The sequence below is a fragment of the Herpailurus yagouaroundi genome, unplaced genomic scaffold, assembly GCF_014898765.1.
Source record: "Herpailurus yagouaroundi ecotype Mexico unplaced genomic scaffold, PumYag 28, whole genome shotgun sequence".
NCBI classification, from domain to species: domain Eukaryota; kingdom Metazoa; phylum Chordata; class Mammalia; order Carnivora; family Felidae; genus Herpailurus; species Herpailurus yagouaroundi.
The window spans coordinates 163,928,855-163,953,654 of record NW_024412376.1 but is presented as its reverse complement, the minus strand read 5'-3'; the positions used below and the strand labels follow the sequence as shown (position 1 = coordinate 163,953,654).

At 55.6% G+C, this 24,800-nt stretch overlaps 1 protein-coding gene across 7 annotated transcripts in view; it reads left to right on the top strand.

Annotated features, from left to right (window-relative positions):
* JAKMIP1 (janus kinase and microtubule interacting protein 1) overlaps positions 1-24,800 on the top strand; it is a 112,252-nt gene that overhangs the window by 55,112 nt on the left and 32,340 nt on the right. For 4 of the 7 annotated variants that reach the window (XM_040488272.1, XM_040488280.1, XM_040488317.1 and 1 more), the window contains 8 exons: positions 149-268; positions 3,868-4,014; positions 4,963-5,103; positions 7,047-7,106; positions 7,503-7,616; positions 20,428-20,556; positions 21,761-21,889; positions 23,160-23,243. In XM_040488272.1, the coding sequence (XP_040344206.1) occupies positions 149-268; positions 3,868-4,014; positions 4,963-5,103; positions 7,047-7,106; positions 7,503-7,616; positions 20,428-20,556; positions 21,761-21,889; positions 23,160-23,243 (924 nt within the window). The remainder of the gene's footprint in view (positions 1-148; positions 269-3,867; positions 4,015-4,962; positions 5,104-7,046; positions 7,107-7,502; positions 7,617-20,427; positions 20,557-21,760; positions 21,890-23,159; positions 23,244-24,800) is intronic. The other 3 variants (XM_040488290.1, XM_040488308.1, XM_040488325.1) reach the window with 1 other exon arrangement.

The window sequence follows — 24,800 nt, the reverse complement described above, 5'->3', positions numbered from 1 at the left end:
TCGTCCCCGTGGCCTGACTGCAGGGGCGCCCAGCGTGGCGTGGGGCCTCGTGAGGAGGAGCTCGCGGTCACGTCCCGCGAGTTCCCTGGGAGTGTTCGGAGTCACTAAGGCATCTTCGAAGTACGTTCGTATCTTGACTTTCTTTTAGGATCAACATATGGACGAACGAGACGTACGGCGATTCCAACTGAAAATTGCTGAACTGAACTCGGTGATACGGAAGCTGGAAGACAGGAACACCCTCCTGGCAGACGAGAGGAACGAACTGGTAATCAGCCCCCGAGAGACAGACGGTGCCTTGCAGGGCGCCAGGAAGCCACCCCGGGGCCGGAAAACCCGCCTTGAACTCATAGTTAGTGCAGAGGCCTCCTGGTTTCCTTTCCTTTCGTTCCCATTAATTCCTGACCAAAAATCTAGCACACGTTCAGTGAAGACACCTGCTCCTCCCCTTTGTTTCTACAGGAACTTATCCTGGGCAAAGAGTCAGAGCAAACAGTGAGGAGTTTAGAGAGGATGTTCACTGCAGTGTTGACGCTAGCGACCCAAAGTGACCCGAAACGAAACAAAAACCCAATTGTTCAACACTCAAGCAGTGGGCAGAGTAATTATGGAACATTTAGGCAGTGAACTGTCTACAGTCGTGAGGAGGGACGGTAGACATCGCGTTTATTTGCTCACAGTAAATCAAAGCGACACGCAGTTTACAAAACAAACATGCACATTGTCATGACAGATATTGGGAGCTGCTTTAGGTGGTGTGATGATGCATCATTTTAGGTTTTTTGCTTCTCTGTTTACTTTCTTTTGCAGAAAAGTTCAGACATTTCTTTTTTAAAAATTTGTTTAATGTTTATTATTTATTTTTGAGAGAGAGAGAGAGAGAGAGGGAGAGACAGCGTGAGCAGGGGAGGGGCAGAGAGAGAGGGAGACACAGAATCCGAAGCAGGCTCCGGGCTCTGAGCTGTCCGCACAGAGCCCGACGCGGGGCTCGAACCCACGAACTGCGAGATCGTGACCTGAGCCGAAGTCTGACGCTCAACCGACTGAGCCACCCAGGAGTCCCAAAGTTCACATATTTCTAATTTTAAAGATAACGAACAGGGACTCTGGGTTAAAAAAAATGAATCCCTAGGGACGCCCATTTCCTCTTTCTCTGCCCCTCCCCCACTCGGCACATGTACACTCTCTCTCAAAATTATTAAATAAATAAACAAATAAAAAGATAATCTAGTAAAAAGAGTAGTTTCCTGAATATGTGTAAATTTGCTGCATAAACAGCGAAGTGAACTTTTATGTCGTGGGAGTCGGTACATAAACTTCTTGACAAGTGTCTTGTCATATTTCTGTTGATTCTAAATTTTATCATGAAAGCAAGTGCATCTATATAGTATGTGAGAACCATGCGAGATGAACAGCGTGAGTAAGAGTCACCTCTTTGTAATCTTAACAGGATCAAAGTAAAGTCATTGCCTTCAAGTATTTTTTTTTTAATTTTTTCAAATGTTTTTATTTATTTATTTTGAGAGAGAGAGTGACAGCAAGGGAGAGGCAGAGAGAGGGAGAGAGGGAATCCTAAACGGGTTCCACACTGTCATCCCAGAGCCTGAAGCGGGGCTCGATCTTACGAACCGTGAGATCATGACCTCAGCCGAAATCAAGAGCTGGACGCTTAACTGACTGAGCCACCCAGGCACTCCTCCATCAAGTATTTTTAAAAGCATATTTTCAAGTGGCTTTAATCAGACTGTATGTCTAATATTAGATGTACGCTTTTCGCTTAAATATTCATTAACTAAAGGGGCACCTGGGTGGCGCAGTCGGTTAAGCGTCCGACTTCAGCCAGGTCACCATCTCGCGGTCCGTGAGTTCGAGCCCCGCGTCGGGCTCTGGGCTGATGGCTCAGAGCCTGGAGCCTGTTTCCGATTCTGTGTCTCCCTCTCTCTCTGCCCCTCCCCCATTCATGCTCTGTCTCTCTCTGTCCCAAAAATAAATAAACGTTGAAAAAAAAATTAAAAAAAAATATTCATTAACTAAAAAAAGTCCCTCGTGTACTGCATAATAGTTCACTGAGAAGATTAGAAAAGAAATGTAGCTTGTGTGCAACAATTTGGAGCACACTGAAGTGTTTAAAGCAAAAATTGAGCAGCTAGCCAGCACTTTGATCTTAAAATCACGAAATAACTACTATTAGTTGTTTGGGGGTGGTTCTTACATGCTTTTAAAACTGGTGTAGATATATCGACACCCACCAGGAGACTGTCTGTTGTTTGGCCGTTACAGACGGGATATTTTCTCCTCTGTGTTATTGTTCTGCAACTTGCTTTTTTTCCCATGATTCATCAGTTCCGGCTGTCGTTTGGGCAGGTGCACGGCTCACGCCCCCCTTTGAGGACGACCCGTGGCTCCTTCACCCATTCCTCTAGGCTGCTCGGGTTTCTTTGCTGTTATGAGCATATGCCACCCGAAGACACATTTCTGTTGTTACCACTTGGAATTTTATTCCTGTGAGGATTTTCAGAAGTAGAATGTATGGGTCAAAGGTCTATTTTTTTTTCATAAAGTTTATTAATTTATTTTGAGAGACACAGAGACAGTGCGAGTGGGGGGGCAGAGAGAGAGAGGGAGAGAGAGAATCCCAAGCAGGCTTCTCTCCGCCAACGCAGAGCCCGACGCAAGTCTCGAACCCACGGAACCGTGAGATCATGGCCTGAGCCGAAACCAAGAGTTGGACGCTTAACCGGCTGAGCCACCCAGGCGCCCCTCAAAGGTCCATTTTATATTTGAGTGGGTCCCACCAGACTGCTTGATCTTAACTTTACAACCTGGCGACCAAAATCAGGGATCTGCAGTCAGTCCCTGTGCTTGATTCTTGGTTCTAGCACTTTCTGTGTGGCCACGAGCACAGCATCCCACGTCTTTGCTCTCAGTTTCTCTGTCTGTAAAGTGAGGATGGGGCCCCTCCTGGGGTTGTGGGGAGGCACAGTGTGTTCGAGAAGGCAGACCCGACCACAGAGAGCAGCCCTCAAGGGCCGGGGCAGGGACTGAATGACAGAGTTCTCCAGCCCCCGAAACCAGGCCTCACCGTGTCCACCCCTCTACGCCCAGCACCCCACATTCTGTGTTCCCGCTGCACTGAACGAGCTCTGTTCTTGCCCGCTCTGAACCTCAGGGCGCGTGGTCTCCCCGCCTGGAACATCTGCCCGCGCTTGGCTCACCGTGTTCTTACCTCCTTTACTGTCTTTGCCCTCCTCCTCTGACGTTGGACGGGCACCCTGGCGTGCCGTCCCTTCGATTCGGCCCCCAGCACAGGGCCCCAGGCACCAGAGGGGCTCCCCCAGCGCTGATCCCACGGGAGAGACTGGAAGGACAGCCCCTAGTTGTACAGACTCAGGGAACGCCTTCGGGTTTGATGTCCCGGCACCAAGTCTGGCACGGAGTGGGGCCCAGGATTGATTGCCTGCTGTCTCAAGAAGGTAGAGCTTTCTGCTCGGTCTGTACTTGGGGAGGAATGGTGGCCAGGAGCAGCCGGGTCATGGGATTGACCTTTGCGAGTGAGACCCAGGACCCCTGGGGGTTATGCCCAGAGGTGAAGGAAGTGCAGACCAGTGGACCCAGCACAGGTCACTTGCCAGCGGGGTGCCCGGGGGCGGATCTGTGGGCCTCCCCTCTTGCCTTACGCGAGGCCCCCCGAGCCTCAGGTGGGATACTGTGTTTGGGATCCAGGTGGTTGTGGGATCTTCCTGGGGTTTGTGGTCCCAGCGGAGGCAGCTCCGGTCCTGGGTTGGACCCCTGCTGGCCTCCGCGGTGTGACATCAGCAGTCCGCTGGGCCTTACAGCCACCGGCCTTCCGTGTCTTTCTGATCGCAGCTGAAACGCTCCCGGGAGACCGAGGTCCAGCTGAAGCCCCTTGTGGAGAAGAACAAGCGGATGAACAAGAAGAATGAGGATTTGCTGCAGAGCATCCAGAGGATGGAGGAGAAAATCAAGAGCGTCATGAGGGAGAATGTGGAAATGGTGAGTCAGCCCTGGGTTCGAGTCTCCGTCTGGGCTTCTCCAGCCCCCGACTGACCCTCGCAGCCCACAGTCTCCGCCCAGCCCCGCCTCCCCCAGGAAGCTCGCCAGGGCTCTCCGACCTTGCCCAGCCCTGCTGGCCCCGCTTCTCTAGGGGGCACGGTGTCGAGGGCTCTGTGCCCAGAGGCAGAAGGCCAGGCAGTGCCCGCAGCTGGGTCTGTGCCTCAGCCCTGCCCCCCCACCCCCTGCTGCCCCCGGGGCCTCGGACACAGCCCCATTCTTTCCGTGCCTCAGCATCTTCGTCCACAAAGTGGGGGGGATGCGGTTATCAGCACCGCGGGGCTACCCAGAGGGTGGAGTGTTGGCATGGAAAGGCCTCACGGAATCCTTAGCTCTTTGCAGACGCTTCGCACGTGAGAGCAACGGCCACCGTTGCATAAGGGATTTGCGTTTGCTCCCATCAGAGTGCTCAGTCTTTGTGGCCAGGGCGGTGTCTTGTAACTGCTGGCTCGTGGAGGAGTCCGAGGTTCATTGTCCCAAGCGGTGTCAGTCGCCCCTTTTCCAGCAAGAAGGCTGAGGCTCTGGGAGGTGGGGTGCCCTTCTCCCCGCACCCCAGCAGGCCCCGGTGTGAGGGGGACACCTCCCACCCCCACGCCTGCCCAGCCCGTTCTCTCAGCCTGCAGCTTGCTTCTGGTCTGCACCTGTCCCCTCCTCCCGAGTGGGGACTGGGTAGCCTTCTTCCCTCCTGCATCCCTGACCTCCCGCCGGGTGCCCCCTGACCTCCCGCAGGGAGCCCCCTGACCTCCCGTCGGGTGCCCCCTGACCTCCCGCTGGGAGCCCCCTGACCTCCCGCTGGGTGCTCCCTGACCTCCCGCTGGGTGCTCCCTGACCTCCCGCTGGGTGCTCGCGCTGTAACTAACCTCCTGCTGGACGCTCTCCCTCTGGCTGCAGAAAGAGAAGCTGTCGGCACAGGCGTCCCTGAAGCGGCACACTTCCTTGAACGACCTCAGCCTGACGAGGGACGAGCAGGAGATCGAGTTCCTGCGGCTGCAGGTTCTGGAACAACAGCACGTCATCGACGACCTCTCGCTGGTACGTTCGCGCTCGGTGACATCGCTCGGTGTGGCGCCGGGCGACGCGGTGTGACGAATGGCATCGAGGCTCCAGGGCGCTGCTGCTGATGCGGGTGGGGTCTCACGGAGCTCACCCGCGCGGGCACCTTGCTGCTTTAATTCAGCCAGACAGCAGCCTCGACTTTGTGTAAAAGACACCGCTGGTGCCTGGAAGCCGTCTCCATGGCTACTCTTTTTCTCAACTCTTCTCCCTGGTTTGCTGTTGCTAAGAAGCAGCATCCGTTTTAGGAATGGGTCATCTGGCCTGGACACAGTGGGCACAGTTTGTCCCTGAGAAGTCTATTTTTTTTTTTTTTTTTTTAGCTTAGTTATTGCAGACCATGAACTTGAAAGCCTGAACCTTGTAATCAGGCTAGAATTTGAAGGGCTGGCTGAGACTCTACATCTACAAGGTTAAGGGGAGAGGAGTGTGTCTTAGTAGGCGACTGTTATATCCAGAGAATCCTTTTTTGTCTGTGAAAGGAGCTTAGGCACCAGTAAGAGAGCATTTGCAGGAAGCTTCAGTTGGATCCTAGAAGCAAAGTGTGTTCTTAATGCCCAAGAGGGAATGTGATGGTTCCACTCATGGGTCTTCCAAGAGTAGAAAAGCCAGTGATCAAAATTCTAGAAAAAGCTTTGACCATAACTGTCAAGTTCGCTTTGCTGGCCTATCTTCCTCTCTCTTTAAGTCCTTCCCTTCTTCCTTCCACCCACCAATCCATTCTCCCTCCCGTCCCTCCATCTATCTTTGCCTCCGTCCATATTCCCATCTTCCCATCCCCCTCCCTCCTTCCATCCCTCAGCTGTCCGGCCACCCATCCATCCATCATCCATCCATCCATCCATCCACCCCTTCTTTCTCCCATAGCTTCTTCCTTCCATCTGTCTGTCCATCCATCCTTCCTTCCATCTGTCCATCCATCCACCCTCTCCTTCCTTCCATCCATCCATCCATCCTCTCATCTTCCCATCATCCTCTCTCTCCTTCCATCCCTTCTTCCTTCCATTTCTCCATCCATCCATCTATCCATCCATCCTCCCCTTCTTTCTGCCATACCTTCTTCCTTCTATCCATCCTTCCTCTCATCTTTCTCCATTACCCAAAAACTTGGTAGAATGTAAGATGAAAACACACCTTCAATAAAATGACGATAACGTTGAAAGAGGAATGATAAACCAACAATCCCAGAAAAAATAAAGATCGCTGCATCCATTGAGATGAGGAGGGACAGATGGGTAGACCATAAGGGCTATAACCAAACAGCAGATTTGCCTCTGGGTTTCCCGGTAGCCAAGGGGAAAAGCAGGGCTGAGTTAGAAAGGAAGAACGTCCTGGTTTTGCTTGGAGTGGAAAGGCTGCCACTCCTTCCGCTGCCCTGCAGATGCCGATCTTACTGACAGTGGCCACCAGGCAGCCACAGGCTCTTGTTTCTTTCTTAGGGACACGCTGCTTGGTAGGTTCTAGCCCCACAGAGCAAAGGAAGAACCTGAGAGTCAGAGAAATAAAACGCGTCACCCGGTTCAGAGGAGGCCCATGAAGATTTGGACCCGGCTCTGTCTGAGCTCAAAGCCGCAAACTATTTCATCCTGGGCTGTGGTCACTGACAGAACGGTGATCGCCAGTCAGCACTGCCTTGTGCATTATGACTTCCAGCCCCCAGTGCAGACAGGCTGGGGCTTTCAGGATTGGCACACTTTGGTATTTTTTTGGTCAAGACAGTCCCAGTCCCGTTAAGGACTCGAGTAAATGGGGTGGCCCTGTAGCGTGCAGTTCTGGGAGGCGGCCGTCACGCGGGTGCTCAGAACTTGGACGAACGCACACCCAGTGCCGACGGCGGGGGGAGGCGCACTTTGGGAGCCAGTTGGGTTGGCTGGTGTGATATGAGGCTGGCTGATAATGCCAACCGTTGTATCTCCTTCTAGGAGAGAGAACGTCTCTTGCGCTCCAAACGACATCGCGGGAAAGGTCTGAAGCCACCCAAGGTGAGTCTGCGGGGGTGTGGCTGTCCTGCTTGGTGTCCTGCATGGTCCAGGGGAGGGGGGAAACGCAAGCAATCCGTGAGGGGCCCTAACGGCAGGGACACTCACATGGCTGCACGTTTGGTGGTGAAAAAGCTGTTATCGCGTCTCTCGGCGCATCGGTTATGGCCGCGGACCAGTGATTGTAATGTATTCATGGAAAACTCACCGATGAATTCTGTCTGTAGGCCTCAGGCGCTGTTTGCCCCAAATTAAAAGCATAAATACTTAGACCTTTTGAAGGATTCAAAACGCACTCGGGCTTGGTTTCTGACATCTTATATCCCGTTCTAAAAAAAATCAGGAGCTTTGGGCTTCTTTTTGTTCGAATAACGCAGAACCGTGTTCTTTTTTTGGAAGATGTGGTTTTATAGAGACGGTGCCCAGATGTCCTGGCAGGGAGAGCACAGCTGGACGGGGAGAATTCAGACGCCACAGGGGCCACGCTGGAATAAACAGAGCAAATTGGGGCAGGTGTGAAAAAAAAAAAAAAAGAGTTTGCATTTAAACCCGTGAACCTCGTTTCACCGCCACAGAGACGTGGGTCTTTCGTTTGAACTAGACGCCCCTCCTGGTTTTTCTTTCAATAGAGATGTGGTTGTAGAGAAATCTTTGTCTTCTCTAGAGAAAACAGCAGTGTGGATGTGCTGCCGAAAAGCCACAGGCACGTGGCTCTCGAGGCTGGCAGCAGGGAGTGGTGGGGACTGGGGCAACCTGAGCAGGAGGGAACAGGGGGTAGTGCCACATACTCCAGTGGTGGGAGGGAGATGGGGATCCTGGTGCATCAGCTCCCTGGGGCTGCGTAACAAAGTACCCCACACCGGGCGGCTTGGAACAGTAGAAAGGTCTTGTCTCGCGGTTTGGAGTCCGGGGGTCCAAAATAAAGGTGTCGGCAGCGCCGTGCCCCCTCTGAGACCCGTAGGGGAGTCCTTCCCAGGCTCTTTTAGCTTCTGGTGATTTCCTGGCACGCTTTAGCGTTCCTTGTCTTGAAGCTGCGTCACTCCAACCTCTGCTTTTGTCGTCAGAGACCATTCGCCCAGTGCGTCGCTGTCGTCCTATAAGGACACCAGTCATACTGGGTCAGGGACCCGCCCTCTTCCACCATGACCCTCATGTTAACCAAGTACTTCGGCAGTGACCTTGCTGAAGTGCCCGGGGGTAGGGCTGCAACATGTCTTCTTGGGGAGAGGGGCGCCCAGTTCACCCCAAACCCCTTACTTTATATCAAATCTAAGGATTTTATTTAATCTAGTTACTGCTGAAAGGGGTCTTTGCACGTGTAAGTTTACCCATCAGGTGCCCTTAGGATGGGGATTATCTACGTGGCCCCAGTGTCGTCCCAGGAGCCTTTCCACGCAGGAGGAAGGCGGTAAAGGGAAGGCAGAGAGAAGCAGTAGGGGGAGGTCATCAGAGAGATTCAGAGTCTGGGAAGGACTCGACGAGTCAGTGCCAGCTCTGTGAATTGGGGGTGCAAGGGTGCTAGGCTCCCAGGAGCAAAGGCGGCGACAACATCCGCCCTTAGGGGATCTGGGTTCTGCAGACAACCCGCATGAACTCGGAAGCAGACTCTTCCCAGAGCCTCTCTGGAAGCGACGACAAACAGCTTGATTTTGGCAATAAATCAGGGTGAGACCGAAACACAGAACCAGTCCGGGGAACCAGGACTCCTGACTTACGGGACTGGGCGATGATGCGTTCTGTTGTCTCAGGCTGTAAAGTTTGTTGTAATTTGTTACAGCAGCAATAGCAGTGAGTGGCCCAATGCGTATTAGCATTTTTCTTCCTCCATCGTGGAGCGTTGGGGAAGGGCTTGGCCAAGGCCGTCCTACTGTGGAAAGGAGGGCTGTAGTGTTTTTCCTTTGTACATTTATGGATGTGCTTCCCTCTTCCTAATCATTCCAAGCCATCCCTGTTCAGATTTCATCCGCCCTTACGGAGAAATACCATAAAGAATATTCTTCAATAAACACATTATGTAAGTTTTTCTATAATATAGACCCACAGGGGAAGAGTAAGGCATCAAGTGATGTCCATATTTTAAACTCAGATAATATCGAACATGTCTAAAAATTTCCTACTGATTTTTCGTCTCGTTGGCCATAAACGCACTGGCCTCTTTCTCTCTACCTTGCCAATACTGGGGAATATTAATGTTAAATGTGTTGTGAGCAATTTCTCCCTGACCTCCTTTTATCATTTTATTTGGCATCAATTTGTTCATATATAGTAAGAGATTATTTTATGAAATTGAAAAAAAACATCTAAGGATGTTAAATATTGGCACAAATGTTGATAGAACACTCTATGGCCCAAATAAAATTTATCTGTGGGCCGAATTGGGACACTTGGCTGAGTGGTCACGTATGCTGTGTTATTGAGTCCTTATAGTCACCCTGTGAGGCTGGCGTTTTGTTTTCCATTTGATGGTTACAGGAAGCACGTAGGTATAGGGGATAGAAATAGCTCAGAGACCAAGTGAGCTGACAAGGGGGAGATTCAAATTCAAGTCTGGGCTCCAAGGCCCACGTTTCCACCACTAAGTCAAGCTGCATGAGGCACATGTCTCTATGTACTGACCTCAGAGACTCAGAAAGGGAAGTGGCTCAGCACAGTGTGTTTAATTTATTTTTTATTAAAAACCATTTTTTAATGTATTTTTTCATTTTTGAGAGAGAGAGAGAGAGAGAGAGAGAGAGAAAGACAGAGCACGAGCGGGGTGCGGCAGAGAGAGAGGGAGACACAGAATCCGAAGCAGGCTCCAGGCTCTGAGCCATCAGCACAGAGCCCGATGCAGGGCTCGAACTCACGAGCCGTGAGATGGTGACCTGAGCCGAAGTCGGACGCTCAACCGACTGAGCCACCCGGGCGCCCCACAACTTGTTTATTTTTAGATATTCACTTTTACTGGGGAAGCAATATCACAGCACCACAGACTAACCTGAGAAATAAGCAAAATGTCACCCGCGGGGCCTCCCTGGCGCCATCTATGCTGGCGTTTTATGCAGCCCCTCCCCCACCCCCAGCTCTCGATCTGCCCCATCTTTTTCTTTCTTGATAATGTAACTATGACTGTAGAGTATGCTGTTGCTTCCTGTGTTTTTTTTTGTTTTTTGTTTTTTTTTTTTTACTTAACGTTCTACCATAAAGCATTTATCCGTGTCATGACCCTGTCGTCATACAAACAAATTTTTATGGTTCTATAATCCATTGAGTAGATGGGCCATAAATTTGTGTTCCATTCGGTGCCGGACATGTTTGCTTTTAGCTCCTGGCAGCTGTAACTCCTGCCGCGGAGTGTGTTTACGGTAGGCAGTGTTCTGGGCCGGTTCTGTTGTATTCCCTGGGTGTTGACCGTTGCTGTAAGGGACTGGACTTTCTGCTTCTGTAAATGCCACCCCGGTGGCCTCCTTTTGTCCAGGAAGCTGCGCCAGGGTCTGGATTGTTCCCATGGACAGATTCCCGGAAGCTGAAATATGGATCCACAGGGTGTGAAGGCTTTGGTGGGGAACACGCGACCCCCTGTGCCTTACGGAAAACACGCATCGTTTCGTACAGCTGCCAGTCATGTGCGTGAATGCCGTTTTCACCACAGGATGTGTTGAAACAGCAGTGGTCTAAAGGCATTCGGCCTGGAGAGCTGGGAGTATTGCGGCATCGTGCGCCCCATAAAGCTTCTAAAGTAGGGGGGCACCTAGTCGGCTGAGCATCTGACTTCAGCTCAGGTCACGATCTCGTGTTTGTGAGTTCGAGCCCCGCGTCAGACTCTGTGCTGACAGCTCAGAGCCTGGAACCTGCTTCCGATTCTGTGTCTCCCTCTCTCTCTGCCCCTCCCCTGCTTGTGCTCTGTCTTTCTCTCTCTTTCTCAAAAATAAACATTAAAAAAATTGTTTTAGAAAAGCTTCTAAGTAGGGTTTTCGGGAGTCCCCCTGTTGAGCTGTGACTTTATTTTTCAAACCTGTATGAGAGTTCGTGGAGTAAGGAAGATTCCATTGTCCTTTTCCCGATTTCCTTTATGGGAAGAGAACTTTACAAGGGCCTAGAACTGACTTGTGGTTTGCTAGGCTTGCGTGCACAGCAGGTGAGGAGGTCAGGAGCTGTGTCCTGCTCACTGCACCCCCTTCACCGTCTCGGCACAGAGTACGTGTCCCTAAACAGTTGTTGAGTGAATAAGCAAATTGCTTGTACTGGCGAAGTGTGTTTGCACAACACTGGATCATGTCAAAGGATGGGATGTTCGGTCCCTAAGTGAAACAGTTCACTGCCACCAGAAGGCGGGGTTTGGGAGTCTCCATGGGCGTTTTCCTGAGCTGTGTGCAGTCTTCTCAGCTTAACTGTTTCTATGACCCACGAACCTCTTGTCTTTGTCTCAAGATTCAAGATAGAACAGTTTCCCCCACATGCTCCTGCTTACTCCTGGAGTTGTCCAGGGCAGGTGGGGACCTGCACAGGTTTGTAACCCCCTAGGGCTATCTCTCGGGCCTGGGCAGTGTCCCTTTCTTCCCTCCCGCAGGCTGCTGGGATTCAGTAATTTCCTTTTCCCCTTGAATGCCTCCATCATGCTCTGGCTGCTATGTATTTGTGTATTTTACCACTTTGCCTGGGCCTTTGTTGGGCACCGATCTTTGTGCCAGAATTTTCTGGGAGTCTGACAGCCCGTCTCTGCTCTCTGGCTAGTTCAAGCTTTCCTGGACTCTGTGTTTCCCCCAGAAGGGGGTTTGTTCTCCGGTCCCACATCCACACCCCAGTTTGCTGCAGATAATCATGATGGCAGAGCAGTGGTGAGATCCAGCCCTCATCCCGGGTGGGGGGGACCCTTACGCCCCAAAGGCTGCTGACCCTGTCTCACCGTGCTCCTGGGGACAGAACCGGTGTGGGCGTTTCGCCTCGGGACCCTGCTATTCAGCACCCCCATGGGGAGTTGCGGGAGAACCCCCGGCGGTCCCCCAGGCCCCATCTGGGGAGGGTGGGCTTGCTCCGCAGAAGTCCAGTGTCACGGTTGAACCCTACACGGAGCTCCTGTGGGCGGTAGGTTTGCTGCCTCTGAAACTTGCTGTCTAACAACGTGGAGCTGTCTCAGTAGAAAGCTGAGCACGCGAGCGTGGCTAAAATCGGCATGGTTTGCGCACACACCTCGGTTACCGTGGGGCTGGGGTCTCGGCTGAAGCTGAGACCCCATAGCCTGTAGTCGTATGAAGGTCCGGTCCAGCTCCTGGCTCTGTGGCATTGACCTGGGGGAGCCTGTTTCCTGGTTCTTACCACGATCATCACATCCAGAAGATTATACAGAGCATCCGGCTCTGTGCCTGGCATGTAGTCAGGGATCCACAAATTATGATTCATCCTTCTCCCTTCCTCTTAAATCGACGGCTTTCCTTTGGAGGGCCTGTTGATTGCAGATTCCCAGGTCCCGCCCTTGATTCCCCCTTTCTAATTTGTGTCCTCTTTTTTCAAAAGAGGGACCATCTCAGGTGACAGTGAGGTGAGCTCTTGATGCCCTTTATTATTTTTTGAGATGTTTATTTATTTACTGGGGGGGGGGAGGGGCAGAGAGGGAGAGAGAGAATCCCAGGCAGGCTTCACGCTCAGCACAGCCCCGATGCGGGGCTCGATCTCACAATGGTGAGATCATGACCTGAGCTGAAATCAAGAGTCGGATGCTTAACCGACTGAGCCACCCCGGCGCCCCGTGCCTGTAGACAGTAGTCAGCCTTTGCAAGAGGCTGGGAAACTTGCTGAGAAATATCAAAGTACCATGGGAAGAACCGCCCTTCCGAGGGCCCGAGTGTCAGTACACGGTCCCCTGGTCCCCATACGGACCCTGGGACTGCTGATGCCTGAGGAGCTTCTGGTGGGTCACTCGTGGTCAGTGGCTCCTGTATCACTGCTCATCGGACACTTAGGGCCTATCCAAAGTTGACCTTGTGCCCCCAAGGCCAAGCCTGCTCCTTCGTGGTGGGAAGGACAGGGTGCCGGCCGCCGCCCTGGAACAGGAGCCGGTGTGCACGCCCTTCTGTGGCTAGGGCACCTGGACGTTTGTCGTCACGTGCCACGCTTTCCGTTTCTAAGCACCCAGAGGAATCCCATTTCCCCCGTGTTGTCGTTTCCACTCGACTCTGCTCCTGGGCCGTCCTTTCCTACAGCTCTGTCGCCAGCTGCCTCTGAGCGAGGTGCGGCTGGACCGCGTGTGCCTCGTTCACGGGGCTGCCTGCAGTCCCCGGCTCAGTCCCCCCTCGCCGCAGGGGCTCCGTAACTTGCACTAAGTGAACGTGAGTCATTTCAGGCCGCTTGCCGGCCCGGCTCCCCACTGTTGGCTGGCCTGCGGCTGAAGGCTTTTGCTGCGTGTATCATTCCCTGTAGGGGATGAGGGCTTGTTCCCTCCAGGCCGGGCAGCGACCCTGTCACCTGTTCCCTCCTCCACGGCCTGGCAGAGCCTCACATCAGAAGCATGAGGGGCCCCAGACGCTGTTCCCATGCTGCCCGCTGGGTTTGTGGGGCCCACTGGTACAGGACTCTGGATTTGGGTCCTGTGGGTAGAGCATGGGGACAATTGTGCAGGCACAGAGCCTGCGTCCCGGGCCACACCCGGGCCGCTGGACGGCCCAGCCATGCACACCGTCCGCATGTGTTGACCTGGGGCAGCCCTGCACGTTGCTGGGTAGCAGGAGGGGGATGGGGCTGCCCAGGGCACGTCATCCGGCAGAGCAATGACCGCGGGACATCGAGGCCACACCTGAAGACTTTGGAATAGACAGGAAGTCAGGGCGGTTCCAGGCAGCATATTCGAATGGGACAGGAAACCCCAACACTGAGAATGAGGACTCTGGAGAAGAGCTGGCTGGGGGCTGGCCTGCAGCCCCAGGCCCCCTGCCTGGTGTTGAGGCCACCCCAGAGCCAGCGGGGAGGGGCTTGAGGCAGAGGCTGTCTGATCCCAGACCCGTCCTGCCAGGCCTCTGCTTTCCCAGTGCTCCAAGGTTCCTTCGAGCCCTTATCCGCTTCTCCTGGGACCCCCTCTGCTTTCTTGGCTGCCCCCTTGGCTCCCAGCACGTTCCTCCCTCCACAGCTCCCAGAACCGTCTCGTTGAGGCTCAAGTCTGGCCTCGCCACCTTCTTCCTAAGAACCCTACGCTGGCTCCCCGTTTACCGGGGGATAAAGTTGGGGCCCCTTGGGCAGCTCTCAAGGCCTTTTGGGACCCGGCCCTGCTCACCTCCTGCTGTATCCCCCTTGGCCACACCCTGGCTCCAGTCCCTTGGGTTTGCCGTGTGGCCTCATCTCCAGACCCCATCTCGGGCCGGCGCCCTCACATCCTCTGCTTCTGACCGTCTCCTGCTCCTTCAAGATTCGGCTGGGCGGTCCCCGTTTTCGACAAGCCTTCACCCTCCCAGCGGCGGGCCCTTTCTCTGGGCTTCCTCAGCCCTATGCTCCTTCTCCCCGACACGTGGCGCAGTCTCCCCATCTTCTTCTTCTGAGGCCCTGTGCTTGGAGGACCCGGGGTGCTGTGGTCGAATGCGGTTGATGGCAACACGGAGAGCAGGCGTTGGGGGCCACGCGGTCTGTCCTGCAACCCAGGGAGCAGAGCTGTACTCGTGGCTTATGCCTGGGGTCCTCAGTCGGGCTGCCCGGGTCAGGTGCTGGGACAAGGCGGACGTGGTGGTCATGAAGCATTCTGTCCCATCTGGACTGCCCCGGGCCTGAGGCTTCTCACGTCCGCCGCGAGCCCAGGGCTGACGGCCAAGGCAGTGTGGCCCTCAGCCCCTCCCACCCTCCATCCCTCTCGCCATCAACCTGGGCACAGCAAAATGTCAGGTGACAGGGCGCAGAGGGGTGTCCCCACCCTTGAGGAGCTCTGGGCGAGCTGAAGGTCTTAGTAGGTCCGAGAGCCAGCGGGACAGGACACGTCTCATGGTTTCCCCAGAGCCAGGAAGGCACCTGCCAGACAAAGGCGGTCCCTGTTTCTTCTTGAGGGTCCAGGCACACAGCTGCCTGGCGAGAAATTGGCTTCAGGCTTGTCCCAGAACTCAACAGTTTGCAGACGGCATGATTTCTAGGACTATCGTCCCCTCTTCCATTAGCCAAGATTATTTTCATTGGGAGTCTCAAAAACCCAAAGTCATTTAAGAAGGGAAAGGGATTTATATCGCTGCTAAGTCTGGAGGTGGCTGGTTTCAGGCACGGCTGGATCCAGATGCCCACACGATATTGCCGGGAACATGTCTCTCCACCTTTCCACCCTGCTTTCCTCTGGGCTGGGCTCTTTCTCAGGTGGGGTCTCCCCATGCGGTCACCTAATTGGCTTCGGCGGCTTTAAGCTGGTGTTACACTGCCTAGCAATTTCTGTAGTAGGAGGGTGTCTCTCCTCAGTGGTTCCAGCAAGAGTCCCAGGGCGCGCGTTCCTTGGCTCAGTTTGGTCACAGGCTTGTCCCTGAACCAGGCCCAGGGAGCTCCTCATTTGGAAACATGAGTGAAAGGCTTGGGGGGCATAGCTCGTATCGTGGCTACTTTGAAAGGAGCAGAGTATCAAGCATTATTAAAATTGAAAGTTGTATATGCACTTGGTTGCCTATGTTTTGCTTTTGTGGTTGCCCTTCGCCTTTTAGTATCGCTTGAATATCTTTCGAAGTACAGAGGTCTTACTTTTTTATGGTGTCATCTGCCCATTTTGTTCAACATGTGGGTTTTCACCTTGGATGTTTCGCGGAGAGAAGCTTCTCCAAGAAACGCGGGCTTCCGTGGGGGCCCCGCGTGGGCGGGAGCACCGGGCCTGCATCCCTGCAGTCCCCCTGTGGCTAGTGGCTTCATCAGTCTGTATAAACGGTCAAACGAATGCTGAGGGACGGGTCACTGAGAATCCTGTGAATTCAGTGGGTCCAGGGTGCACGTGGGGTGGCCGGGACGGACAGACAAATTGCCCAAACGCACGAGGCGGGAGGCGCCTCCTCGTTTTTGGCTCTGGTTCGGAAGAAAGCTGTCTCCGCATCCATCGTGGTTGCTAGTGTGGTGTCCCCAGGGGGCCTCGTGATCACCCGGGGCCTGTGGGAGGGCGCTGACGACAAGGCAGCTCGAGGAGGGAGAAGCCGTGTGACTAGCGTGCCAGCCTGGCCCCTGGATCTGCCCTTGGGCTGGCGGCCTTGCCCACGAAGCCCGATCTCTGTGCAGGAAGCCTCGGGCACAGTGGGCTCGGCGTGGTGGAGGGAAGGAGAATGTTCCGGGAGAGAAGCAGCGCTTTCCACTAGGACTCGAGAGAGGTCCGCAAGCAGACGCCAGTGAGGCTGCTTTTGGCCCGCGGGGCGCACACGGGGCCCACGCGGGCTCCACCTCCCTGCCCCGCAATGGAGTACATCCTCTTCGTGCTGTACTTCTCCTTTTTCCTCTGTCTCTGTGCCCTGGTGTGTCTGTACTTTTCCGGTTGTCAGGAGATGACCTACAAGCATGAAGGTGAGCGTCTGGCTCTGGGCGGCCGCGGTTCGGAGCGAGGACATGGCCGAGGCTGGGAGGCCCCTTCCGAGCTGGCGGTTGGTGGTCCCGAGTGATGCAGAGGGGCAGGAGACGGGGCTCAGAGGTCCGGAGCCAGCGGAGGGAGGTTTATTTCGGAGACGCTACACCCCACCCCCCTCCCCCGGTGCCTTTTGATCTGCTGAGAACGACCACCTCTGTGTGTGCAAGGAGCAAATGGACCAGACACGTTTAATTTTCACTTGGGCCCAAGCTGCATTTAAAACATTTGGATTAGTTTGTATTTTATTTTTATTTTTTTTAATGTTTATTTATTTCTGAGAGAGAGAGAGAAAGAGTGACAGAGTGTGAGCAGGGGAGGGGCAGAGAGAGAGGGAGACACAGGACCTGAAGCAGGCTCCAGGTTCTGAGCTGTCAGCACAGAGCCCGACGTGGGGCTCGAACTCACGAACCCTGAGATCATGACCTGAGCTGAAGTCGGACGCTTAACTGACTGAGCCACTCAGGCGCCCCTGGATTAGTTTGTAAAGAGGAGTCAGCAAGGCAAGACTCCGGGGGGGTAGAGAAAATGCGAGTCTTGGACGAGCGAGCTCCTTCCGTAGGGAAGATGTGCCGCCCTGAGCAGAGACGGGGGTTTATGCTCCCAAACTGTCTGTTCCCGGGAAACAAATGCCCGGGGGATCTGAGCAAGGTGGATGCTCTGAAAACTCAACGATTTCCCCAGTGCTTGGCTCTTTAAGAAAGAGGAAACCATGTTTTCTAGATGATTCTGTCATTCCTCGGAGGCAGGCGCTATTATTTTACATATATTTTGAAAATGCAGCATAAGGCGCTGGTTGCATTGTCCCTAAAGAAACCAGTCCCCAGATTTTCTCTTTAAGCATTCCAAGGTCTGTTTCTCTCTTGCATTTATTAACAAAGGCATGAATATATGCAGTACTTCTAGACTTCCTGCATAATACAAGAGCTTTTAAGAACCTAATCCTTCTAGGAAACAAACTCCTCCAGCCTGTATGCTCCGCAAGGTTGGGGAGAGGGGGTCTCGGCATCTGCAGATTCGCCTCCAGTTGTGAGAGGGTCAGAATGTGAGTGTTTGGCCTCCCCAGCCCTGCTCCCTACAGAGCCTCATCCTGCCTCCCTCACCGCCGCATGCTTCCCTGGGGTCTTGGTCTCTGGGGCCACCCTGGACTGAGGGGCTCCATTCGGATCTGGGGTTGGGCTGATGACAAAAGCAGCACTTTAAACGCACGTCTGCAGCATCCGGAGGGAACGCCCCGTGTCAGGACTCGGTAGCGGAGTGCCCAGCTAGCCGTCCTGAAAGGTTTCAGGAGGCAGATCAGCCCGGGTAATGAACAGAGGCGTCAGAACGGTCCGCGAGGCTGACCGTGGGTGTCGTGTCCCGAGGCTTTGGAGAGACTGTGGCAGGATGGTTCCCGGGGACTCGGTCAGCGTGCGTCACTGCTCGCTGCCAGTCCACACGGCAGCAAACACAGAACTGTCCCCAGAGGCCTCGCAATTAGCCGTGTTTACAAGAAATAGGGTGGGGTGAATGGCTGCCCGGAGAAATGAGGAGCCTGGAGCTCGGGGTGGTGAGCTGCGTGCGTGCAGAGGACCTCTGAGTGCCATAGACCTGTCGCTCCTGAAGGTGCCGTTGTCACCATCAGGATGTCATGGCCGCTGCCCCCTGGAAATCGTCTGGAGAGTTTTCGATGCCTGCATTCAAGTGAGGTTTCTCATATGGAGAGGAGATTGGGGTATATGATTGTCTGCAACCTCTACTTGGAGAGAAGGAATCATGGAAAGCGGACAGAACCTAATAGGTCCCCACAGTCCTACCTGCTAAACTCACCCGGGGTGGGTAACCGGGCGGGGGTCCAGCAGTGCTGGCTGTGTGAGTGAGGGCAAGGGCTGTCGCACGTGAGCCCGAAACTAGGGGCAAACAAGTTGCTTTAGCTCTGAGTTCGTTAACAAAGACATGTTCACGAATACGCATTTATTTATTTTTTTTTTAATTTTTTTTTCCAACGTTTATTTATTTTTGGGACAGAGAGAGACAGAGCATGAACGGGGGAGGGGCAGAGAGAGAGGGAGACACAGAATCAGAAACAGGCTCCGGGCTCCGAGCCATCAGCCCAGAGCCCGACGCGGGGCTCGAACTCACGGACCGTGAGATCGTGACCTGGCTGAAGTCGGACGCTTAACCGACTGCGCCACCCAGGCGCCCCAACGAATACGCATTTAAAAACCGGTGTTGACCCAGTGTGCCAGATTCTGGGCCACAGTGGGGAATAAAAAAGCCCGGATCTCTGCCCTCACTGTCCTCCTGGTTGCCTCTAGCAAAACCTCTCGAGAAACTCTAGCTGCAGATGACAGAACAGTCCACTCTGTCTCCCTCTCCCTTCCTGATTCAGAATTCTTTCTTTCTATGCTGTTTTATTTTTTCTTAAACATTTTTTAATGTTTACTTATATTTGAGAGAAAGAGAGAGTGCACGAGCGAGCGTGAGGGGGGAGGGGCAGAGAGAAAAGGAGACACAGATTCAGAAGCTGGCTGTCAGCCCAGAGCCTGACGCAGGGCTCGAACCCACGAACTGTGAGATCATGAGCTGAGCCAAAGTCGGACGCTTAACTGACTGAGCCACCCAGGCACCTCTTAATTATGTTATTAATTGTGGTACCGACCACATTTTTCTTACATCTGGGTGCACGAGATGGCAGACATATGCCCGCTTAAGCAAGCAGGTTAGGACGGGTCCTCAGCATGTGGGGTGTGCCCCGATCCCTCTGTGGGGTGAGGGATGGGGAGGGGGCTCTGGGAAAAGCCAGGTTCTGGGTGAACCAGGGGGAGCCTGGGGCTCGGCTGTGGATTTAATTATGGTTCTTTCTTCATGGCCATGAAAAGTATTCATCGGTTGTAAGAAACAAACAAACGAACAAAACATTGTTCCTAACACAAGGGAGGTCGATCTGGTGACTGTGGGTTGATGTCTGCAGACCCCCCCCCCCGCCCCCGCCAGGAGACTGAGCGAAGCTCCTTGTGGTGGGGAGCACGGCTGGTGTTCATCAGGTGGTGTTCCCCAGGCCCCGCCCAGTGTGTGCCCCTAGAAGGTGCTCAGTCGGGGGTTTGCCGATTGAATGCGGGAATGTGTGCGAAGCCCCATATATCACAGTATTTGGGGTGGGCAAAGTACTGGGTGGGGTAGCCAGGAGGCTGGCGCACAGAGCGGTAAAATTTCCTCCGACTCTGAGCGATGGACGCGTGAGGGGTCCGTTGCACTGTTCCTTCTCATCGTTTCAGTGCCTCAAGGTTTCTATACTCAAAAGTTAAACAAAATTTGCCCCTCAGTGGAGGTCCGGTGAGGACCCGGGCCACACACTCACCCAGCTGGTTGGGGCCCGGGGTCCATCTGCGGGCCCTCTGCCCCCTTCACCTTTCCCCGTGTCTGGCACGTAGAACGAGACGTCTCACGTGGCCCCCTGCCCCTCCTTAGTAGGACCCACACGGGCCCATCGAGGGTCGGCGTGCCGGGCACAGTGGATGTGTGACCTCACTCTGCGCTCTCGGGTGAGGCGGGGGCTCCCTGTCCGTCTGATGGAGAAGGAAGTGGGCGCTCAGGGGGGCCGAGGGACCTGTCCCCACCCTCCACCACCTTCGGCCGCCTCCTTTCCGCCCGTGCAATCACAGACCCCGCCAACCGCCTCTTGGGACGCCCTCGGGGCCCCGGTGTGCGTAGTCGCCCCCGTGCCTGGGGTGACAGGGTGGGTTGGGCGGCCAGGGTGGGGGGACTCGGCAATGCTGAGTCCGTTCCTGATGTCACGCACGTTGCGTTTTCCAGAAGCATGTTGTGGAGACATTTTTTGGATTTGATGAGGAGTCTGTGGACTCGGAAACCTTGTCAGAAACCTCCTGCAACACGGACAGGACGGACAGGGCCCCGGCCACGCCCGAGGAAGACTTGGATGATGTAAGCACCCCCGCACCTGAGGTGCTGTGGGCACACGCCTCCGGCCTCTGACAACCGCCCCTGTCGCTCCCCGGGGTAGAGATTTCCGCCCCGAGGACCTGTGACGTCTCAGCCTGCAGCCTCAAGGGCAGGAGGCACCCTGCTGGGCCCGGCCCCCGCCCCCCCCCCATCTCACCACCCCAGTGGTGGCCTTGCTGTTACCTTTTCAGTTAAAATTGCTGCATGGTGGTCTGTCCCTGTCCCCCCTGCACACGCGGGCACACATGCACACACATGTGTGCACAGGCTCACAATGCTCACAGAGGCACATACACACGCGGACAAATGCACGCACAGGGACCCCACCTGGCGGGCAGGACACGGTTGCCTCGTCCTCACGAAGGCGACGCCTCACACAGGAGAGAACGCTCCCAGTGCTGGAGAGCGTGGAGGGCGGGAAGAACCCTCGGAAGCCCTCTCACCCCGAGCCACCAGCCTCACGGTCCCCGACCGGCGCGCACATCCAGGCTCATGACCGCGCCACTAAGTGAGCCGGACTCACAGAGGCGGGAAGGGCGGCTCTGTCCTCGCCCGCCCGCCCCTCGCCGGCTGGGCTCTCTGGAGAAACCCGAGTAGGGCACGGTCACACCAGACACGGGCCTTTTTTGATTTTCCTTTGGCACCAACAGTTTGTAACGGGCAGCTTTCGGCACCGAACGCCGTGCTCCACGTCCCCGTCTCTGGCGAGCACGCGGGACTTTTCACGTGGACGCGCACGGAGCCTTTAATGTCAGAAGTGTCCCCTAACGGGTGCTTCCCAGTTTTCACAACCACAAAGACGTGCCACTGGCCAGCCAGTCGCTGCACCCTTGCGTTCCTGGGGAGTTGTCTTTGGAGAGGTTCCCGAAGTGAGAAGCACGGAGGGAGGGGGCACAGAAACGTCCACCCGTGGGGTCCGGGCTGGCTCAGGGGCGCTCTTCCCCTGCCTCCCTTGCACGTGACTCAGGGATTCCGGGCTTCCGCGAGCTCCCGGGGAGGGCGCTGACGACGGGGACGGCGTCTCCTCCCGCAGCCTGTCACCCGGGGTCCCCGGTTACATCCCGGCGGTGGCCGGCTCCCCCCGAGGAACTGTGGGCAGCGGCTGTGGGGGCCGGGTGTGTGCTTCCGGGCCGAAGCCTCACCACGCCACGCGCTCTGTTGTGTCTCTCTTCTCCGGCACGTTCAGACGACGACGAGAGAAGAGGCCGACCTGCGCTTCTGCCAGCTGACCAGGGAGTACCAGGCCCTGCAGCGGGCCTACGCCCTGCTTCAGGAGCAGGTGGGGGGGACGCTGGATGCTGAGAGAGAGGCCCGGGTGAGTGCGCAGAACGCCGGGTCCCCGCGCCCCGCCTTTGACGCTTGGAGGGGGTTGCGCGAGCTGATGGGGGACACCGTGGGCAAACCCGTGGGCCACCGTGTGACCGCAGGCGCGGCCAGAAGAAACGATGCCCTGGTCCGGCACACGTCACGCGTGCCGTCTGTTGGCAGGAATGCGTTCAGACCCCAGGGCTCAGCAAGGACCCTCCTCTCCCTCCCAGGCTGAGAAACCCCTGTGCACATCCCGGCGTGCTCCCAGCCCTCAAGGCGCTGTGGTCCCTGCCGGGCACCCAGGGCTGGGCCAGGCCCCCGTTGCACTGGGCTGAGCTCTGCCTTCCAGGAAATTCCACCCGCTGGCCCTTACCCCACCCTCGGGGGTCACATGGGCCGGCGGCTGCCTGCCCCTCCTTCTGAAAGCGAGGGGCCCCCCGCTTTCAGACACAGTGCTTTACCCAGCACAGTCCCCGTATCGTTCCCGCGACAGCCCCGTGAGGTAGGGGGTGGCAGATGAGGCTGGAGTGGGGGAGAGGAAAGCTTCTTGTGCCGCAGTGGAGTTCAGCCTGTAACCTTGTAGGTGGGAGGAGGTAACAGGGCTGGGCTCGGTGTGGCCTGCCTCCTGTGGCTGCCAGCGTTTAAAAGTCAAGAGATTTCACGTAGAAATTCAGGTTCCTTACCTCTCTCGGCGGCTCACAACGTGCTCGGCCCGGCAACAGCGGGCTTCCTGTTCACGTGGTGGCGGCTTTGGGCCGCGGCTGAGTGGGGATTTCGCCTGGGGGGGGGGGACGTGTGCCTCAGTTGGTCCCGATCCCCACCCCCCGTGCGACCCCACACTCAGTCTGCTTCCCTTACTTACATACCCGCCCGGTCCTTGAGACACTTGGGTTTTCAGCCCTTCCCATAGGTGATAAAGGGCCCACGAAACGTGTCTGGGAGCATTGGTAGAGGCAGCCACTGAATGTGGTCGGAAAGCCAGGGTGGGGACCTTGACATCTGGCTTCCGGCTCGCTTACCCCCTTGTAGAAATGAACCCCTTCTCTAGGCTTCCGTGTCAATGTCTGTAAAATCCAGGGGAATAGAGCCGACAACCCCTCAAGGTCTTTCGGTTCTTAAACACGTATAACGTGCAGGCGAGCGACCCCACGTGCCGCCTGCGAGCCCGTGCTCCCCCACACGGACGTGCTTCCAAGGCCCGGATCGTGGCGCGGTCCTTTCCACCCTTGTCACCCATTCGCGGTGACCCGCTCACTTTTTGGCCCTTTCCTCTCCAGACTCGGGAACAGCTCCAAGCTGACCTGCTGAGGTGTCAGGCAAAAATCGAAGATTTGGAGAAGTTGCTCGTCGAGAAGGGACAGGTGAGTAGAACGAGCGCGCGGCTCTTTGCGTTTCTGTCCCCTCGTGGTGTCCCCGTGGCCTTGGTGCTGGGGGGCGGGGGACCCCCTCCAGGGTCTGTGTGGTTTGCTCCAGAGACATTAGAGAAAAAATCCCTAGCAGAGCCCAGCGAGAATATCCTACCTGAGGTGCCTGTTTGCAGAGTTTTTATAGAAATCAAACCACGAAATGAAATTCTAACGTGGCGTTTTCTTTGTGGGCCAAATGCTCAGAAGTGGGGGACACTTCACAAAGCGAGGTGGTGACCACAACCCGTTTTGACTTGACTCTGAACGAAAAGCTGCCGCTGGTTCTCAAGATCCAGTTGTGAAAGTGAAGGGGATCCCCGCCTCCTGGCTTCCCGGCTGTGGCCCCGTCACGTGCCCTCCAGGTCCCTGAGTTTCTCGGAGCCGAGTCGCCTCCACATGCGCCTTCTCTGAACGTGACAAGGCCCGGTTGACAGCAGGGAACAGTAAAGAGGCAAAGCCCAGCCCCAGACCCGTCCCCTGGGTCTGGGGAGACCGTGGAGGAGGGTGGTCTGGGCGGAGGTCCAGCCTCTCCGAGGGTTACGTTCAAAGGCGACATCACCCAGGGGTCAGCGCGGGTTGGCCGCGCTCTCCGCGGTAAGAGATAAACCAGAACTTCGCAGTGGCTTTACCGCGGGGAGGTTTGTTTCCTACTCAGCACCCTTCCTGTCCCTCCCGCAGGGGGGGTCGTCCACTCCATGTGGTTACTCAGGGATCCAGCGCTGGGGCACCAGCCTGGATATAACGGCCCCGTCGGCAGCTCGCCTTCCCCCTCAGAGGGCAGGAGAAGGCAGTTTGCTCCCTGGACACGTTTCACCAAAACAGTCATGTGGCTACACCTGACGGTGGGGGTGCCGTGCGGGTAGGGGGTGGGGAGGTCTGGCAAGGGCTCCCCGAGGTCCTGGGCTGGGACACGGGGGCTGGCGGTGGGTGTTTAGGGAAGGGGGTGTATGAGGTTCTGAACAGATGGCTTAGAACTAACTCTGAGCAGTTAGTGGCTCTAGGGCTTGGGTGGTGGCTGAGATTCGAATTCAGGCAGACGGCCAGTAACCAGGGCTGGGGGTACTCGCGAAGCCGCCCACAGCGGCAGTATTGTGGCCGGCGCTGATCGGCCAGCCCTTGGGCACTGCTTACATAACCGTGGTCCAGAACATTCCACGGAGGCAGGACAGCGGTGAAGAGCCCATACTCCGGGACCGACTTGGCAGGCATGTAGCACAACCCACGCGACTGACATTGTCTCTTTGTGCCTCAGTTTACTCATCTTTAAAATGGGGGTGATATTAATCCTTCACATAGTGGGGAAGCAGAAGTGGTAAGAGGAAGCAGCCTGGGGAACAGTCCAGGTGGGAGAGAAGGCTGTTTTCAGACTCCCGTCCACCTGCCACTGCCCTCGGCCCCTCTTCCAGGCTGAGCTCACATAGCTCCTGACCACCGTCTTCGACTAAGTACGCCCCACCCGTGGATGCTAGGTCCTATGTTTGCGGGCTTTTTCTGCTCTCAGCACCTTATAAA